The sequence below is a fragment of the Cinclus cinclus genome, chromosome 6 (genome assembly GCF_963662255.1).
Source record: "Cinclus cinclus chromosome 6, bCinCin1.1, whole genome shotgun sequence".
NCBI classification, from domain to species: domain Eukaryota; kingdom Metazoa; phylum Chordata; class Aves; order Passeriformes; family Cinclidae; genus Cinclus; species Cinclus cinclus.
In genome coordinates, this window is record NC_085051.1 from 24,417,107 (window position 1) to 24,437,114 (window position 20,008).

The 20,008-nt window shown below is 47.2% G+C and overlaps 1 protein-coding gene across 1 annotated transcript in view; it reads right to left on the reverse strand.

The window, feature by feature from the left end:
- Nucleotides 1-2,945: 2,945 nt before the first annotated feature.
- CREB3L1 (cAMP responsive element binding protein 3 like 1) overlaps nucleotides 2,946-20,008 on the reverse strand; it is a 42,855-nt gene continuing 25,792 nt past the window's right edge. Inside the window, exons 3-12 of the mRNA XM_062495010.1 lie at nucleotides 16,806-16,966; nucleotides 15,169-15,247; nucleotides 14,116-14,276; nucleotides 13,330-13,479; nucleotides 12,500-12,558; nucleotides 10,625-10,693; nucleotides 8,217-8,316; nucleotides 4,076-4,196; nucleotides 3,381-3,624; nucleotides 2,946-2,982 (exon numbers count right to left, since the gene is read on the reverse strand). Coding sequence (XP_062350994.1) covers nucleotides 2,946-2,982; nucleotides 3,381-3,624; nucleotides 4,076-4,196; nucleotides 8,217-8,316; nucleotides 10,625-10,693; nucleotides 12,500-12,558; nucleotides 13,330-13,479; nucleotides 14,116-14,276; nucleotides 15,169-15,247; nucleotides 16,806-16,966 — 1,181 coding nt within the window. The remainder of the gene's footprint in view (nucleotides 2,983-3,380; nucleotides 3,625-4,075; nucleotides 4,197-8,216; nucleotides 8,317-10,624; nucleotides 10,694-12,499; nucleotides 12,559-13,329; nucleotides 13,480-14,115; nucleotides 14,277-15,168; nucleotides 15,248-16,805; nucleotides 16,967-20,008) is intronic.

Sequence of the window (20,008 nt, forward strand, 5' to 3'; positions counted from 1 at the left end):
TCTGAAAGGAGCTCCTGCTTGAGCTCCCTTTCAGACATGGAGGGCTGACTACAAGGAGTTGCTTCAATTACCAGATTCTAATGAGCTCACTTGAAGCTTGCTAGAAAATGAAAATTTGTTTTCTAGATCTCCTGTTGCTTTGTGTTTCATACAAAATCAGGACAAAACCTATCAGTTTTTTGCAGATGTAAATGGACTGTCAGAGGTACAGGCTGACAGGCAGCCAGGACCTAGGTTGTTGCCCATTTGAGTGCAGTTGCTCTTTTACAGTTAATGAAAAGACTTAGGTATTTTTTCAGATGGGACAGGACCATCATGCTATGAGCTATGTCTTTGTTGAAGAAACCCCTGCACAGCCTCTTCATTGAAGCAGGTCTTTGCTCCTCATATACTTCTTCCATGATCTTCCTCCTTCCAAGAGGAAGTGGTATTTGGAGGGGAGAAAAGAAAGTGAGGTAGAAGAATTCTGACTTGTTCAGAACTGCAAGAGAAATGACGATGACAGTGCTGCTGGAAATAAAACATGCAAGTTTGTTTCTAGCCCCTGACATGGAGCATGAAGTCCTGGTACTGAACCAATTTTACACATGGCCAGGAAACGGGAGAGGGAGCAGGAGGTGAGGAGTTGTGCATGTGGGCTGGTGTGACAACCATGCCTCAATGAAAGCACCTGTTAACACAGGGCTGATGCTGAATCTTTTTATTTTATTTTTATTTTGCTTCATAAAGCAAATGCAGAGCAAGTGATAGAAGGAGGAGAAAGGGTGGCTTGAAAATAAAACAAAACAAAAACCACAAAAAAAAAAACCTAAGAGGGAAGAAGCAGCTGCTGGAGTATAAGTGGAAAGTGAGCTGCTACAAGTAAGAAGTTCATAGATGCCAAGCCCGCAGTAATTCTTAATAAAATACAATACTGAAAATAGGATCTGAGAGTCTCCAAAATACAATATCTTAAGGGATCGGCAATAATACAAAATAAGTTTCATTATGTACAAACGAGTTCTGCTCTTGATCTCTGTACAACAGTGGGAGTGGGAGGCATGGGGACATGCTCAGTGGAAGTGCTGGGGTGGAGGAGGGTGTGCTTGGACCCGGCAGTGGTTCTTTGTGCTGGGGTGGAGGTGGAGGATGGGGAATGCAGTGGTATCTGGTGACCAGCAGGTCCCATGGGGAGAGCAGAGCAGTGCTGAAAGCCTTCCTCTTCATCACCCCACTGGCCATGCATGCATGATTGCAGCCAGCTGTGTCCAAATTTTCCTAAATGACTTGGAGGGGCAAAACCAATTTTCAGTAGGGAGAAAAGAAGGATGCGAGGGCCCTTCCTTCACCTCTCTCAGTCCTTGAGCAAGAGCCATCCCATCCTTCCTCTACAGGGAGCCTTCTCCACTCCCAGCCTGGGGGAAGAGGAGGGGCTGGGGCAGTGCAGAGTGAGTCCAGGGTGCTTGATGAGAAACAAGCAGAATCAGAGCCTGCTGTGAGACCTGGCAGAGTGCACAGGGACTCCTGTGTTACACACAGGGCAACCTGCCACATCCAGATCTCCGACACTCGTGTCCCACATTGTCCTTTCATCAAATGGCAGCTGAGGGAATGGAGTGAGGAGACATTTCTGCCTTTTTGCAGGACTTTTGCTGGAGAGGAAGAAGGGTCAGAAATGGGTGTCTGGGTGCTAAAGAGGATGGCATAGGCTTGAGATGATGTCACTTCAACACCAAACTTGGCAAGTCTGGCCTGAGAGGTGGTATGGCATGAGTTTGCTATCTTTGCTCTCAGCATTTAGAAAGAGGTCTAAAACCGTCTTTGGTGACACTGCCCAATTCCAACATACAACCTCTTTCCTGATAGATGTACCTGTCTCCAGAAATACCAGTACATCCTCAGTGGCTTTCACAACACTACTGTGCACACAGAGGATGTGAGGGGAATGATGGCTAATCTGACAGCCCTCCAATGGGTAGTAGAGCTCTTCTTGGTGGTTCCTAGGAAGACCCTATTAGGCATGAAGCAGAATCAGGGATGGAGAGCTGGGATGGGGGTTAGGTTATGGAAATGTGTTTTTCTCACTCACTCTCAAAGGAGAAGGCCAGCAGAATAGAAAATGAGAAGACCACTGACCTGGTTAGCACTGCACTGTAGGGCCCAAGCTGGGAACAGAAAGAAAAATACCACCCCTGCCAAAACAGGGGCGCTGAGGATGGGGAGAAGTGGGTTGTGAGGGAAAGTTGTTCTCTCTTTCAGAGCTCTGGTTACACAGAAGCTGCTGGCTAATGTTTATGGTGATTTATCTGTCTGGGATCTCTCTCCCCCACTCCGTTTGTGTGCAGATCTTTGCAGATAGTTGGTGTTGAAGTTACGTAGGCATGTCCATCAAGAGAAAACTAGAGCAAGGAAAAACTAGTTTTTCTCTCAATGGAAGCAGAAATATACTAACATATGGAGGGCAAGGAATGAGCTCAAACTCTCCAGAGCCATCTCTCCAGCACCAGCATCACCCACTCCTAGAACCCTCAGGCAGGATAGTAAATCCAGCACTTTCTTTCTCCTTCAGGTGCATCTGATGTAGCCAAGGGGTACACATGTGGGGACAGCCCCCTTGGTCTGGAGGCTTTGGGGAGTGAGCTGAATAGTTTGTGGGCTTCCCCTGATCTCCCTCCTCTCCAAGGTGAGCCCACATCCATAGGGTAGTGCTCATTTAAGCAGGAGGTAAGGCCAGAGGAAAGGGAGTCTCAGGGCTTCTCCAGATACTTATTGCTGGTTCTGGCAGTCCTGTGACTCCCCTCAGAGAGATCAGCACTAATGGGAATGATGGGGAAGGGGAAGAGCTGAACCCAAGGCCAGTTTAGGGGTGTCTAAATGCAGTGTCCTCTCCTGCCAAGTCCCTTCAGTTGCTTGGTGAGGAGGGAATCCTGCAATCAGACAGATGAGGCCTTGAGGTCCAGCAGCTGCTACAAGAATTCAGTTGTCTCACTGGAGCTTGTCTCCCTGAGGAAAAGAAAAGACAAGGCATCAGTCAAGGTTCATTGTAGCCTCCTATGCAAATTCACCTCTCTGTATACCCAGCTACTTTGCTCTGACCAGGGTGAACTCCTTCCCCAGGGCACTAAATGGAACACAAACCTGGGACCATGTGAGTCATCCAGCCCACCACATCTTTATGCAAGTGGAACACTGCTTTATGGACAAACTTTTGCTCTAGAAAATGAACTTGTTCTTATGCTCCCTGCCAGCACTGGCCTCCTCCAGCCACTGCTCTTAGCTGACTGCCTGTCTCAGGCAGCTCAGCTGTCCTTAGTTTGCAGCAGAGAGGACGGACATGCCTGCTCCTTTCCCCCAGACACCATGCTGTGTTTTGGGTTCACAAGGTGGTCCCACCTGCTTACCTCTCACGGAATTGCTCTTTGAGGTGGCTGAGAGTTGGGTCCGTTCTGTTCTGGTCAGGACCCCCCTGCGTTTTGCTCAAATATTTAGCCGTCTCATGTGTCCTGGCCAGACGAGGCCTTCCCTCCTCAGACTGCCTTTTTTTGGCCTCCCACCCCTCAGGATGGTCCATGGTTAGGAAGGAGCTATAGCTCTCTTCTAAGGAGCCAGCACCCTCATCATAGAAAAGGAGGCTCCGTGACTGAACTGGAAAAAAGGAGAGCATTGGTTAACAATGAGGACAAGGTCTCTTGCAATGTGTGTGGGTCATGATGATGGTTTCAGCACATGCTCACCCAGCCTTGTCCATGTGTAACTGTGCAGGATACCCTCCTTCCCCCAGCTTCATGAAGCAAATGCCCCTCTGGACACATAGCTTCTTCAGAAGACAACCAGTCTCCCCTGGGACTTTCCTCTCATGTTCCTTCCTTTGACACTTGTCATGTTTTGGGACAATGGTTAACACAGAATGACAACAGGCCCAACAAGGAGCTGTTATGGAGTTTGTACCACCAAACAGATTAGGAGTCTTCCCTTGCCACAGTCCCAGCATATTGGTAGGCATAGAGGTGAGGATGTTATGCCTGACCAGGGAGTGTTGAGAGAAGAGCTGGAAATGGTTTGACAAGTTGAAATGGAGGAACCATGTTAGACTCACTCTTACTAGTTGTGTAAATGTCTGGTGCTGGTGTTGCTTTCACTGTCTGTGATGCTGAAGAGAATTCAGGGAGACAGGGCATCAGGGATCCCAGGATGAGAACAAAGCAGAGTGCCAGCACCTACAAAGGAGATCAGCACAGAGTCAGTGCCACTAGCCATGAAGAAACACTCCCCCCCACAGCACAACAACATGAGGCTGTCTAAGAAGATTCGGTCAGACTGACAGCTGGGTACCTGTGGTCCCCCAGACAGGGAAAGGACTTCCTGTCCTAATCTCTGTTGCAAATTCAAGAAGGGAAGTCAGAAGCTTCCTCTTGTTGCTTTATTTGGGGTATTTCTGGTTCAATTGTGAGAATTTGCCTGTCCTATTGAGGAGAGATAGTGGAAGGCATAGCTGAGAAACAAGCAGAAAAAAAGGGAGACTCAGAGAAGGGACAAATTCTGCCTTGACCAAAAGGAACCTGACCATTGGCTTAGCAGGAGCTGTTGTGGGATGTAAAGAAAACAAGCCCACTGGGAGAAATCTGTGAGCTACTATACACAGAGCAAAGTGAAGCTACTATCCATGCAAGGACAGAAATGATAGCAGAACTGCAGTTTCCTAATACCTGATAGTAAAGATGCAGGATTCTAGGAAAGGGTTAAATTTATATTTGACATGTAGATTTGCAGGACCATGTGTCAGTGCCTTCTGCTATCAGGCTGACCTGTCAGAGCTACTAGGCAGTGATAACAGGAGAAAAGTACATGAAATCTCCCCTGAAATCCCTCTCAGGTAGGTCTGGAGCTATCTGGAAATTCTGCCATAACAGTAAAGCTTCAGAGTGAAATGCCAGTGCTGATCATAAGGGACTCTATAGAGCTTAGGGAACTGCCAGTACAGAGCAAGAAGGGACACATGGGAAATGGTACAGAGCCAAATTATTGAATACTCATGCACCATGAATTGTCTGTAATTACCTGCTGCCAGCCCAGTGCTCAGACTGAGCAGCCAAAGAGGCGATGCATCTGTTGATGATTCCTACTACCTATGTGAAAACTAGCAAATTTGACCTGGGTGGATGCCTGTGGGGACAGCCAGCAATTGCTTGACTGCTTTTCAGAAATCACCTATTTTGGAATACCTGTGCCTAAGTAATGCAGGGAGGCTGGTACATCAAGGTAATTTTGACCACCAGTGGATTCCAGGAGATGTGGAAGATGAAATGGTAACATGAGGATACTGTGTTATGTAAAGAAGGATTTTAATTACCCAGACTTGTCATGGCTGGTTTTAAAGTAAGGACATTAAATGAAGGCAGCATAGTTGCTGTCTAAGCATGTCATATCAGGTACATGAAGAATTTAGAATCCTTATTCAACAAAAACAGAGCTAAAAATAAATTCTAAATGGATATTACTTGGAATTACCACAGCCAAACACACAACTTTGAGAAAAGGGAGGCAGCCCTGTTAAGTCTGTTCTTTCTTTCTAAAACAAAACAGGCTTTTTGGGCTGAGAAAGAGCAGTATACTTAACATCTTGCTTTAACATTGCTTTCTCCTGGGGTTTTGCAAAATAGCACTGTTTTTATACTGTTTTGTTTCAGATTAATTCTGATGCTCTGATTCACTTCTTCTTCAAACTCTACAACACTTCATAACAGTAACTTTTTGGCTTGATTCTGAGTAACATTTACATCACAGCTTTTGACCATCTCATTATTTGACCTCTTAAAATTGAGGGAAATTAAGCTAGAGAAAACTACTGCAAAACCATTTGGAAAGGTGGAGGCAAAATTAATTAAAAAAAAAGACATACTGAGAGTGTATTTATCAAAGGGTTCACTGTCAAACTGTGAGAAAGTAGCAGATGGAGTAGCAGAGAGATCTGTTACAGATCTGGCAAGATTCAGCATTTTTAAGCTTGACTTAAATGATGGACTATATCAAATCTGTAGATGGAAGAGGCTACAAGCAGACTGGCTGTTGGTCAATATTCAAATTTCGAATGATCTTGACCATGGAAGAAGTGTTCCAAGAGAACAGTGGGAAGATCTGTACAGACAAATGTGGAGACATGCTGAGAGCTCTGAGGTGGCAGGACATCAGGGGCTACATGTTTCAGCTGTTCTACAGAAGAGGCTCTGGGAGATAAACTGATGCATAAAATGGGTCCAGGTCAGTGCCACTTTCCAAAAGGCAAATCTCAGCCCAAGCATTATGAGCAGGCTTTCTGGCTGGATTTGTATTGACCTTCAGGTGGAACACTATGCCCAACTTTGGGCCCTATACTTCCAAGAAGATGCAGGGCCATTGGAGAAAGTCTGGAAGATAGCTCTGGGAACAAGCAGTGATTCAGTAACTCAGCCTTTGAGGGAGGACTGAAGAAATCATGGTGATTTAGCAGACCAGACTGAAGGGAGTTGCTCAAAACCAAGAGTTTTTAAACATGTAAAATGCAGCTGCACAAAGGGAGAATAAACAGATCTTGCTTACAATGGGCAGAAGCAATTCTAATAGGCTTAAGCTGCTGCAAGGAAGATTGATACGAGACAGCAAGAAAGATTTATCTGGTAAAGATAACACAACACTGGAATGGTTTGCCTGAGGAGGCGGAGGACTGCTCACCACTGGAGGCCTTCAAGAAGTGGCAGTACAAATATCCAGCAGCAATGACACAGGGCTAAAGAAGAAGAGTAGCCTGCTCCACTCCCATGCTGCAAAACACAATGAGTCTACATATCTGTCATGATAAGGAATGCTGTATTTGAAAATGGAAAATGAGAACTCAGAGGCTTATGAAAGGAACTGGTCAAAGATAGAAGAGCAAATTACAAATTCTTGAAATGCTTCAAAGCTAGGAAGTCTGAGAGAGTGGGTGAGTGGGCTGGGATGCCTGCAACAAAGGAAGCAGCAAAGAGACATAAGACATTGTTGGGAAGCTAAATTAGATGTTATATCAACCTGTAGCACAGGGGATGTCCGGAATGCACCTCTTCTAGACTTGTTTATTCCAGGTAGTAGCATTGAAGAATTACTGAAGCCAGGGGTGCTCTGATGAACTGCTGCATTAAGGAGCAATGAGTCACTGACCTCAGCTGGGTCACACCCAAAAATGTGGAAAGAAATTGAGAATGAATATAGAGAGCAGGGAAAAAAACCAAGTCATTAAAATCTGGTCTGACATGGGGGCAGCAAAGAGTAGCAAAATGTTGAGCAGATTTAAGTGCTTGAAATTACAGAGCAGGTGCTCTGGAGCCAAGGAAACTCATTGAACCAGGACCAAAAAACAATCCCTCAGGACACTGAGGGTGCTGAGAAAGTGGGACAAGTACCTCACCATCTGTTTGCATTTTGTGACTGCTAACGGTACAGAAGTGATAACCAGATATAGATAACTCTGACAAATTTTTCATGAGCAGCTACTATGACAGTCCTGAAAAGACATAACAGGAGTGAAGATTATATTTTTACTATGGATCAGAAACTTTCCCCCAGGAAAACAATTGAGATGAAGAATAAGCAATTGACTCTATTTATGGCTACACACTGGCATGCCCTAAAACTCCTCAATGAAGCCAATATTTATTAACCATGATCCTCCACTATAAGGCAAACAGGGATTACCAAAACAACAGACAACCACGAATTATTATGGTTAGTCAAAAGGACAAAGATAATTCCAGATGGATTTAACAAAGGCTATGTGCAGGCATAGCAAGAACAGATGCCATTTCTTGCTGATAAACACAAGGTAATGCCCACTGGGATGAATACTTGGAGTGTTCATCTGCCCTGCTGAGTTAAACATTAAGCATTACCAGCTCAGCAAAAGAAAACTCTGCCCACTATGATGGAAGCTCATTGAAGATTTTTGCTGAATGGCTAATAGCTAATGAAAAGCAAACAATGTGCTTCTTTTTGCCCAAAGAAGAAGGCAGGAATGAAAATGCAGGAATGATTCTAATGTTGTTGCATAAACAACTGATGTGCCTATATATGACACAGGCCCCAGCTCTGGTGACTGTAACACGAAAGGAAAGAGCAGATGTAGCTGGCAACAGAGCTGGGCAGCAGGGAAGAGGGCAGAGACAGACAATCACCAAAGCTGTCTGGAGAAGCATGGCCAATAAGGAAGATGGAAATGAAGCTTATACCATTAGACAGGTCCCAGTCTGCGTGGAAGCCATTTTATAAGGTCTGGAGACTTTCCCAGCTACCAGAGCCTGAAGCTTCTGTAACTGCTGTAGCAGAGTCCTGTGATAGGAAACAATGCATATCAAAACTTAATAAAGAGGTAGAAGCCAGTAAGTGAGCCAAGAATACCACTACCCACTTAATGTTGTACCTTGACTTTCCCTTCTTGTGAAAACAAGTATTTCCCCTTTGCTGTATATTGCTTAAGTTCTCTGACCAAACAGGCTTGGGAAACAAGAAACAAAAAAGGGTCTGATCAGTGGGTCCACCACCACCTTCACTGCACCTACCCACTATTATGAATTACCCATTCATTTAGGACTCCTGGGTGCCTGAAAGCACTACCAGTCAATTCCCAGAGCAGTGGAGAGCCAGTGTACCATTAAAGCCAAGCTCTGGCATGGAGACTGAACTTTGTAGATAGGTCAGATCTTTAGCCCAGGCTTGCCAGTTCCCACTTCACTCAGAGGCACATACTCTGAATCTCAACCTGTGCCCCAAACTGTAATGGAGAGAGAAATAAGAAACATGTGAACCCCTTGAGCTTCTTCAGTCTTTGGCAAATTCTGCAGAGGGATGTAGGCAAAGCCAAATCTTGAGTTCAGCAATTAATTAATTCTCTGATTTCCCTGGCTGGAACACATGCTAAGGTCTCTCTGCCCCATTTAATTGTTCATGGGCATCTACACACATAACACAAAACAGTGGTAGTTGTTACCAAGAGCTACTGAACCCTTTACTGAGCTGGTGAAGGAATCTGGGATCAGGGAGATGACAGAGTGCGCAGTTCCCAAGAGTTGCATATTATTGAAATGGAGACTATTGCTGACTTTCCTTCTGGGAGCACTGACTCTTTTACACAAGCATGTTTGAGCTTTCATAAAATGCCAGGTCCTGGAACCAAGAGATTGCAGGAGAATCCTGGCTTTATCCCAGTCCAAATCCTGTTTTGCTGCCTGTACATGTGGAGAGAAGCACTGTGTTCCACTGGGAGTGCTCAAAACCCAAACTCAATTGGAAAGAACACAGTGTGTATTTTAGGGGAAAAAAAAATTAAAATCTCTTGGCTTTTAGGCCAGCATCCTGATTTTTCAGGGTGGGGCTCACACTTTTTTAGCAGCAGGGCTGCCCACACTCCCAGAGAGGCCAGGGGGCAAGCTGTGCCCTATGCATGAGAGCAGCTGGGCAGCTGTATCTCTGGCAGACAGGAGACCTCTGGCTCTTGCACACCTCAGCCAGACCATGCCTGGCAAACCCCAGTCCCAGCACCAGTGTCAAGCCTGGAAACCAAGGCCAGTGCACTCATGTTGTGGATGGGGGGAAGGTGTGCAGTGGAGCCTCTAGGAGTACTCCATACTGTCCAGTACTGTCATGGCAGCTGAGGAGTGGGTGAGAAATTGGTTCTCTGGCTATGGTTGTCCCCTTTGATTTGAACTGATATAAATGGGGTTATAGAGACATGCATCCCCTGCAGTTTACCCTGCCCTTGCTCACACCTGTTGTCCCCATTAAGAGGGGGCAGACCTGGGCTCTCCTCTTAGCTCCTGCTACCCATCCCCACTTCAGGGTGGAAGTCTTTGCTATTTTCTTCCAAGGAAGCAAATTCCCCTGGTGATTGGTTGGCTAGCTCTGCATTTTAAAAGCACAAGTGCTCACCAGAGCTTTGAGTGAGGAAACACAGAGCCTTGGGTGAAAGAACTTTGGGGCCGTGGGAGCAAGCTTGCTCCTTTCAGGTGAGCAGTAGCAGCAGAAGAGACAGAGATTCTTTGGGCTTGCTTTGCCCAAAAGACGCTGAAAAAGGGCTGGAACACCACATGCACAAGGAATTGCCCTCAATTTGGTGGTACTTGGGATCTCTGGTTTTATTAGAAGAATGGACTTTCTGTGTATTCACCAAGTCTGTTCAGCTTTCTCAAGAGAAACCTGAAACAGCCACAATATGCCCAGGGCTTTGTATTTCTCTGAAGAGCCCAAAAGCAGAAACAGTGCATCTGAGAGGCTGGTGTGAGGGGCCTCCCTTAATGCATCTGCCCTGGAGACAGACAGAGCCCTGGTGGGGAATGGAGAAGGCAGTATGAGCCCAAAGGATTGCAGGGAGAAGGACAAAGAGATATGGGAAACATGCCTTCCCTCCCTCCCCTCGCTGCGGAGTGTCCTGGCATCCCAACACAAACATTCCAGGCTTGCTAACCAAACCCAGCTGCCTCATTGCTGTCATGGGCTGAAAACCAGCACCTTGCCAAGCAGCACCCATTCAGGAGTTGGGGGAGCCTGCTTTTCTCTTCTTGTCCCCTGGCACCAGCACTCCTGACTTCCCTTCTTACCCACCTTGCCCTACTCACAGAGGGTCAAGGCTAGCTTCTCTTACCTGTTTGCATTTTCTAAGGTCTCCACTTTTTTCCAGAGTTCATTGTTTTCTGTTGTGTATGTCTCTACCCTATGGGAATAAAACCCATAGCCAGTTAGTCACAAAGGCCAGAGAGATTAAGACAATGCAATTCTTGCTTTTCATGGGGTATGGAGGCTCAGTGGCTTCATCTGTCATCTGAAAGCAAATGTTACTTGGCCCACCTGATTGCAGCCAACCCCAAAGGAGCAGGGATGAGACTGTAGGTGGACAGTTACATGTGACAGTTCCCAGTTCCCAGGTCTTCTGAAGGCTGGGAGAGACAGGAACACCTGGTTACAGGCAGGTCAAGTCAGGACAGACCCAAAGTTATGCAGATATTTCCATCACTTCCAAAGTCCCCTAAGAAGCATGAAAAAGGAGGAGAGGGACAAAGTCAAACCTCTCTCTAAGAACCTGCCCTGTGCTCTGCACCCTGGCTGTGAAATCCAGGCCGTTCTGTTCAAACGCTGGGCCAGCTCTGACTGCAAGCACTTGAGGGCAGCAGAGAATCTGCAGGCTCCTTTCCACTGCTTCCAACAGAAAGTGGTTGGGCTGCAGCTGGGATAAGGGAAGGGGAGTGCCTCCAGGTCGGGAGAAAGGCAAGCCAGAATCACAGCCTGATCCTGCTGGAGGTTTGCAGCACAGATTTCGAACCAGGCGTTCCGTGCAAAAACTGGGCTTCCAGCTAAAGTGTCAAACTGAATGGGGAAGGGCCCAAGTACAGGTTTTGACAAACCAGTTTTTAGTAAGCCAAGCTGACCAAAGACATGTTCTATTAAAAAAAAAAAAAACAAAAAAAACCCCACTGAATGCTGCTTTTGGTTCACATTTAAACCTGGCATTGTTTGAAAGCCATCTGTCATAGCAATGTTTTAGCGTAACAAACTGCTGAGTACATACAGGCACCACAGCCACATCTGGGGAGGAGGCCCCAGCACCAAACGCCCTGGACCTGCCCTTTGAATGAGGTCAGCCAACTCCCCAGCCCTGGCTTGAAGGTCCCCATATGGGACACTAGCTGGAGGTGATGTGCTCTGGTGCCTGGACATACCCATCCACACTGAGGGTGCCTTGAATAATCTCCCTTAATTGAGCATTTCTGTAAAACTAGAGAAGATGAATAGCATTAGGGAGAAGAGCTAATTAAAGTTGGGTTTGGGGGTTGTTTTTTTCCATTTGCTGATCTCAGATGGTGTTAGTAACTGGGAAGAAGATGGCAATTATACAGAAACATGAATTTGTGTCTGGATTCCAGCATTCTTCTTTGCCTGGGAATGTACATTAGGGGTTGCTTGTACAGGAGTTATTTTCTACCCAGTCAGTTCATGTGACATCACCTTAGGCTTATGCCTGCCATGCACAGGAGAAAAACAAGGCTGCAAGGAGAAAAACAAAGCTAATGCAGAGAGTGGAAGTGGGGAGAGTGGGGAATAACTGTAACGCAAGGTTTTTCTTGCTGTCATGTGTTTGTGTGTCCACGTTCATGAGAAGAGAGGAGGAAAAATCCATGATGAGTGCCCTCAGACAGCTTGCCACTTATGGGACAGACAAAATAGAAGCAACTTCTAGTGGGGAAACCCAAATTCCCACCTTGTTGGCAGCCCAAATGGCCTGTGTTTTGCAGGGGATCAGCCAAATGAAACAGTTGGAAATACAAAACTTCTTGACCAATCTTTATCCCACAAGATTTCTAGGAGGGAGGAGAGTAGGGGCAGGATCCCAAACCAAACTCCTGGGCAGCCAGCCTTGAAGGAATTGTACTTCTTGAGCAATTCAGAGACAAAACATTAGAAAGGGGGCCTGTGCATGGACAGGGTTCCTTTTTTCAAAGTAAGACTGAGAAGAAAAACTTACTTTTTCTCTAGACATTCCACATACTCTTTCTTCTTCCTGCGGCTCTCCTGAGCAGAGATCTGTGAAGGGGGCAGAGGGGAGTCAGTATCATAAGCCTCTGGACGTTTCTTTGTGGTCATGCATCTTATCTGTTTTCTGCACATACAGCGTCCTTAGGGCAAATGGGGAGCTGCCTTCCAGTCTGCCATTCCTGCTGTTCTCTAGGCCAAAACTGGGGGAGATGGATGCTGTAGGTATGCAGCCTTTCTTGGCTTGTAGCCTGCAACCATTCATTACATTATGCCCCTCACTGCTAAGAGCATCTTTAGGGTTATGTTCCACTCCTCTGACTCACATGGGTATGTGCTGTGGCCATTCAGGCTGATTCTGCCCCAGGTCACTTCTGAGTCACTGGGTGATTAGTTCAGTCTCACCATTTCTCCCACAGGATGCTTTCTAATCCCAGTCTAAAGTCTCACAGCCTCTGCCTGGCTAGTGAACACTGCATCACCTGTCCTGCACCATGCAATAGCTTTGGTTTCCCTGTCCTTGCAACAAGGCCTGACCAGACCAGTTTGTCTGATCTGTGGACCCTATCCCATGCCACATGCTCCCAGGAGCTGGGCTGGAAGCCACACTTCCCAGATATGGCTCTATACAGAGCATGCAAGCAGAGATGCCCCTTGGCACCATTTTTGTGGGTAGGGAGGTTTGTGCTAGTGTACCAAAGGTACGATCCCACCTTTTCTGAGCTGCAGTGCAGTTGAGGAGGTGAGGGTAACTACAGCTCTACTTAGCTGAGGAGGCTCTGGAATCACGGGAACTGCATGATTACATTTTTTTGCAGTCACCTTGTTCTTGATTTTCCTCCTGACCCTCTTCAGTGCTTTCTCCTCTGCTTTGGTGAGGGGCAGCTTGGTAGGAATGGGGTAACCCTCTGCAATCAAGGTGCGCTTCTCCTCTTCAGTCAAGAGCAGTGGGCCAGAGGTTCCTTGTAACTTCTGAAACACACGGAGAGCATCCATCAGTGTCAGCAAGTTCTACCCCTTGAAAGCGATCCTCCTTTAAGCTTTGCAGAGCAGCCAGAAGCTGTACACATCAGAATAGAATACACTGCTGCCCACTGACAGCAAACAGATGCAGGGCAATGTTCTTTGCTACTCTCAACCTGATCCTGGGGGCACAGCTTAGCAACTCCTTTCCTCTTTTACTTGGGAGGGCATCTGTTCCTTCACAGTGAGACTGGCTACACACTTGCACTGAAGGTCCCTGCCAACAAACTTCTGGGCCACAGTTAAAATGGTCTGGTTATGGGAATTCTTAGTAATTCCTCTCTCTCATTAGCCTTCTCAGAAAGTCCTCTTAATGCATAGGCCACTTCCCAAAGTATGGATGAAAGACAGCACTTGCTAAACAAGGTAGCTGCTGGTAAATAGGCAAGATTCACTGTGTCTCTTCTCACTCCTGTGAGCACTTCTTGTCTCCACATCCTTGTGCTAAGACATCACATTGCCTTAACAGAGCATTTCAGCTTGGAAACCTTAGCAAGGGCAGGAACCTCCACATAAGCCTTGGAAATCCTACAAATCCCTCTGGGCAGCAAGGAGCCCTGTGTCCCAGCCCTGTTGCCTCCTTACATGTGGTGCTGTGAGGAGAGGTGAGGAGGAGATGGCAGTAGAAGAGCGAGCAGCAGGCCGGGCTGGGCTGGAGGGAGGCAGGGACCGAGGGCTCTGAGATCCGTCACTGTCACTGCCATGGCTGCTGGGTGGAGTTGGAGGCATTTGCACCAGGTCATCTACTGAAGAAAAAGGAGATTAAGTCAATGGCTCTCATGTCAGCCTGTTGGTACAGGTATACGGCCCTGCCATGACACAGGGCTGAAAGGAGAGGGTGATCAGTTTCACAAGATGGGGTGAGTCTGACAAAAAGGCTTGACTGAGCACTGCCCAAGTCAGAGGTTAGACTGACCTCAAATGTACTAAACTAGGAACTGCAGAGAAGCTGGCAGGGCTTTGCCAAGGAACTGAAGCAATAAGGTTCTCCAGTGTCAACCAAACTGAAGTAAAAAGCCTGTGATGTTTTGCTCCATAGCCTGTTCACAAGTACAGGAAGCGCTGTGAGAGCAAAGCTCTTCCAAAAGCACTGCAGGGCTCACACACTTGCCAGCACACTTGATCCAGTGGGGCTCCGGTCACTCAGTTGGTTTCCAAGCACTTGAAAACTGTCCCCACTTTGTACTGGAGAGCCCTAGGGTCCTTAATAGAGGTGGGAATATGCCTAAGGAATGTCTCTTTTCGGCAGTGGGAGTTCCCATAGTGCTTTCATTTGTGCATCGGCAGATTTTCAGATACTTGGGTTTCTTTCAAATTAAACTGGATCCTGAATTTCCTGACTTTCAGATGGTTATTTTTGGATAGCTCTACAGTCTCTCTGAGGATTTTAAAGGCACTCTTGCATATTTCCAACTCTGAAGTAGCCTGTTTTGCCTGGGACTCCCTGTCTGAACAGTTTTGTGTGTGGCTTCTGATGTAGACACTGGTCTGAGTTAGAACAGTGCACTGCTCACTCCTCAATTGTTCTCTGCCCCAGTGCTACCTTATATGCACAGCTCTGCCTTTAGGTGTTGTCTTTCTGCCCTGTATAACAATCTATAGCTGTGTAGTACAGTTGACCAGGAAATTCTATCTTACCTGTAGGTACATTTAGAAACTGTTTCACCTCTTTGGGTTCAGCTTTGATCACAGGTGCTGGAGCCATTTCTATAGGAATCTGTTGAAGAGAAGCAGAAAGAGCTCGTGGCCACTGCCACTTCCCTTGCCCAGAAGGCTCCCACCAGTTCTGTTCATAGCCACTGCTCCCCTGCTGCCTGTCCTGCCCCATCACACAGCTCTGCCCCAAAGAAGCCTCTCGCCATGAAGGAAACCAAGAGTTCAAATATAAGCCCCTAAAGTCTCAGTTTCTGGGCACACAGAGTGCAAACACATTTACAGAGGAAGTGGCACTGGCAGGTATATGTGCTGCCAAGCAATGCACTGAGCTGAGTACCTCCAAAAGGGAGATGACTTTTATGCTTGGCAATTCTTCCCCTGATAGACCCAGGCAGTGAAATTTAAACCAACCCCTGTGTTACCATGGGAAGTCCCACTTTGATCCACCTTCGCTATAAATGGGAGTATAAAGGTTGTACAGAAATGGAACAACCCTGCTGTCCTGTTCATGTGATTTTCACAGGGACCACTGGGCAACTGTTCCCAATCAAAGGGGACTGAGAGCCGAATAAAGAGTAGATTTACTCCAAGCGTTATGCTGCCCCTCAACCTCCTGGCTTGCCAGCCCCCAGCCCACCATAGGGTGGAGTTTTTACACTAAACAGACACATTGCAAACTCCTCCAGACTGTAAACACAGCTGAGAGAGCACCATGGTATGGCTGTTGAGCATACACAGCAGAGATTGGAGGGCACAGCAAGTTCAAGCTGTGTAAATAATAGAGGAAGTTTATGCACAGTTTTGGCTGGAAGAACCCATTTGTTTTGGATGGTTGCTTAAATGGGAAGATGTTCAATATGAGTGAAAAAAGGAAGTGAACCCCAGAGATGCTCTACTGTTATCTACTGAGCTGCTACAAGATAGGCAAGGTCTGTGAGACTGGTTAGGCCTTCTCATCCAACACAGCTGGACTCAAAGCCAGCTGAACTAGACCCTCAACTTACACCCACATACCAGTGGCATAAGTGAACCTCCTTCAGACAAACAGACTTCTTAAGAACCTAGATATGACCAAAAGAGTTGGCCCCTTGTTACACAGAAATAAAAAATCCTGCTGCTTCATAGGAAAAAGCAAGCAGGACCTGGAGTGGGACCAACATTTCCAGTGAGCAGCTAAAAAGAGTGAGAGGCCACGTGACAATTCCAAAGCCATGAAAAAAAGACAGTGGCAGAGCAGGGATTTACATGCAGGAATAGTGAGGTCACTGGCATCACATTAATTGACACTGTTCTCTGAAAAATTAAAATAAGCCAAGATTGGCTACAGAAATATTGGCATATTGGAGGGGACAGATCTCCAGTAGGTGCAAGCTTAAAGCTTTTGGCTTATGTGCCAAGGAAACATGCTTATATTTAACCAAGATTGTAAAGCCTCCTGCACTGCCATTTCAAGAGGAGAATGACAAATAATGCAGTATTTGGGCTTTGTAACACCTTCTCCTGTCTGTTCAGTAGCTAAATCACCTTGCAGGACCCTGCAGTCACATGGCTGGGTCTGCATCACCAAGGCTGCTGCTGTGTGAGAGCCCAGGTTCCCGACAGATCTTAGATGGGCTCACCTCCTCAGGGAGTGGCAGTCTCTGCAGAGGGTTGAGGTTCAGCACTGGTATGGAGCTGGCAGGTAGCTGGGACTCAGGCACATCTAGAGGCAGGTTCTGTTCCTGTTTCACCATGATGGAGCAGAGCTTGGGCCCCAGTGACCACACTCCATTCTCTAGCTCTGAAATATGCACAACATGAGAGTCAGACTCCAGCAAGAACAGGGCAAGGGGGAAAAAAAAGCCATGCAGACAGCTTCCTCTGACTGAGGAGGCTGGCTTTCCAAGTTTAGCACTGTCACCACACAAGTATGTGCAGGCCCACAACACAAAAGGGTACAAAAGGGAATGAGCCCCCAGTGTGTACTCCCCAGTGTGTGGGGAGCAGACAGGATAGAGATAGAGGAATTATGTCTCTGCTGTTCTCTGACAGTACAGCCAAAGCTGTGGAGGACAGCTGCAGGGTTTCTTCCCCCAGTAATGTCTAGGTCTCATCCTCTGGAGCTTATTTATATTTACAGCTCAGTGAAAGGAAGATGCTGGGCTGTTGCTCCTTAGGCAGCATGGCCAGCATCACAGAGCAGCCAGGTATGTTACCAAGAATAGCATCATCTCTGTGCTGGAGAGCAGGTGATAACAGTGAAAGCATGATAAGCATGATAACATGATAACAGCATGATAACAGTGAAAGGTTGACAGTGCTGCTTTGGCCTTCTGATGATGTGTCAAGTGCCAGGGCTTTGCTGCATGACAGAAGAGGAGGAAGGTCCATTTCTGTGGAAGGAAGCCCACAGCAGCACCTGCTTGTGAGGCTGCTTCCACAGCTGCTTCCCTCAGTCTCACCTCTGAGACTCTCTTCTCTACCCTGGACTGCTCAGGGGACTGCTGTCCACAGCTGTACCCTGCTGCCATTGCCAGCAGGGACAAAAAGAAGCAGTGAGGGAAAGGGAGTGTCTGAAGAGAACTGAATGGAGCTTTGGGGGCATGCTCCCCTTGCCTCCTGGCTGCTCTGTCCCATGCACATCTGTGGTGTGAGCCTGGCTTGCCACTGGAAGTAGATCCCAGATAAACTGCAGATCAGATGGGAAAAAGACTGCTACAGAGGAGAGCTGCCTGGGTTCTGCCCTGAAGTTTTGGTCTTTGCTCTTCAAATACTTCAGCCTGCCAAAAGGCTACTCCTAGCTGGCCTTCAGCCTGCACCCTCCTTCCTAATCCTCATCCCTTCCCTTTCCCTTTTTATCTGACAAGCAAAAATACATTTGGCTTGACATAGGACAGATTATTGCTAAGTGTGTCACCAGAGAGAGATCCAGTTGCCTCTACAAGGCCACAGTCTGACTCACTCTCTAACCTCTGCACGACTCTCTGCATGCAGCACTCTCAGTCAGGCCTGGGGATGCTGCCTAGCTGTCTGCTGCCCAGGGCAGTTCTGCAGTGCAGGCCTCAGCCCAGAAGATGTCCTGGCAAGAGGAGAGAGAGAGAGAAAGGTCTTTCTTCGCCCAGGAAAAGCCTGCATTAAGAAGAGTACAAACAAGCAACTGTTCACATGGGAGGTGTCATTTGATCTAACTTAAAGGTACCTTAACATTGTCTTTGCCCTACTCAGCCTCTGCTGTCTTCAGGAGAGGGCAGAATCCTGCTTCTTGCCTTTGCTTGGACAGAGTGGTGTTTAAGTCCAGACAAGAATTATATATGATAACACAGTGTTGACCTTGCCAATGGAATGTGTTTTCTTGTGCTTAGTCTAGCACATCTTATTTCTGCCTAAACAGGTCTCTCTAGTAGATGTTCATTCCTTCCATCTGCCTCTGCAACTGGACATCTTCAAGCACAGATGCAGCTCCTGTGGCTGCTGCGTGTGTCTCAGCTGTGTGTGCTGCTCTCAGTGCTGCTGGACTGCTTTCTAGAGCTTCTCACAATACAGCAGGGCTAATGTCATCAGGCAGCATCTCAGGCAGGGGTGCACTGTACAGCTGAGACAACGCAGAGCCTACTGAGCAGACACAGAATGGATTGTGTTTTCTCTGTCCTGCTAAGGATACCGAACCCACTGCTGGAAGTTCTAGTTACCCTGGTATGCAGACAAACCCCTTCTGATGGAAGGAGACAAGATGTCACACAGCCACAATGGTTTGTGTCCAGAAAATTTGGACTGACTTCTGCCTTTCACAGAAATGAGGGATCTGTAGAGATTTTTCCATCTATCCCACTGCTCTAGGCATGTTCAACTAAATCTGTGTCAGGCCTAATAGATTATTCACTTGAACCCTTTGAAAAGTGCTGAAGAGTTCACAGCTTCCCCCATTTAAACTCTTCTATGGTTTTGCTATGCCCACTGTGGGAACATTTTGCCTACTGACTGCTCTGATGTTCCTTATTGCCATTTGAAGCCTTTTACTCTTCATCCTTTCTGTTTCAAAGACCTGTATTTCTCTTTTTCTCAGATGTGTGGGGTATCCTCTGTCTGTGAGGGCTGCTGCTGAAGCAAGTTATCAGACAAGGGAGAGCAGACCACCAACGGCTCCCCCTGATCAGACTCGACTCAGTGAGAGAGCAGTCCCCAGCGCTGTGAGTCCAGACAGGCCAAGGAACAGACACCCAAGTAAGTATGTGCCGTCCTCCCATTTCCTGTCTACATTCTGACCCTGCTCTCTTTCCCACCCTTGGAGATTAATCTGGGGAGTGATTGGGTTACAGAATCAGAGACAAATAAACCATCAGAAGGTCAATGAGGGATTGAGGAATAGGCATGTTGTGTGGACACATCTAGGTTCTGCTGCCTGAGAGGATGTTTCAGAGGTAACACTGTAACACTGCAGATTTCACGGTATGTTGGTGGGTGAGGCATGCCAAGCCGCTCATCCTCCGCTCTAGATACACTGTACCTATTGGGAAGAAATTCAGCTGAGAGATACCTGTAGCTGCCCAGGGCTGAGGAGGTCAGGCCAAGAGCAGTGAGAAGCAGAACCTACTAAAATGAGGCTGGGTCCAGTGCCCACTGTTCTGCACAACCCTGGCTCCCCCTGCTCCTGGCATCAAATCGCACCCTGCAAAACTCAGGGCTGGTACTGAGAAATGAAGCAGCCAGTCCATATGCACAAGCCATCTGGAAAGCAGACTCCACTGATAAGCAGGGTCACAATGCACCCAGTGGCTTGCCCTAGCTGACCTGTGTTAGTGGGAACCATGTGGGAAGGGGCAGGATTTGGAAGAGTTTTGGAGAT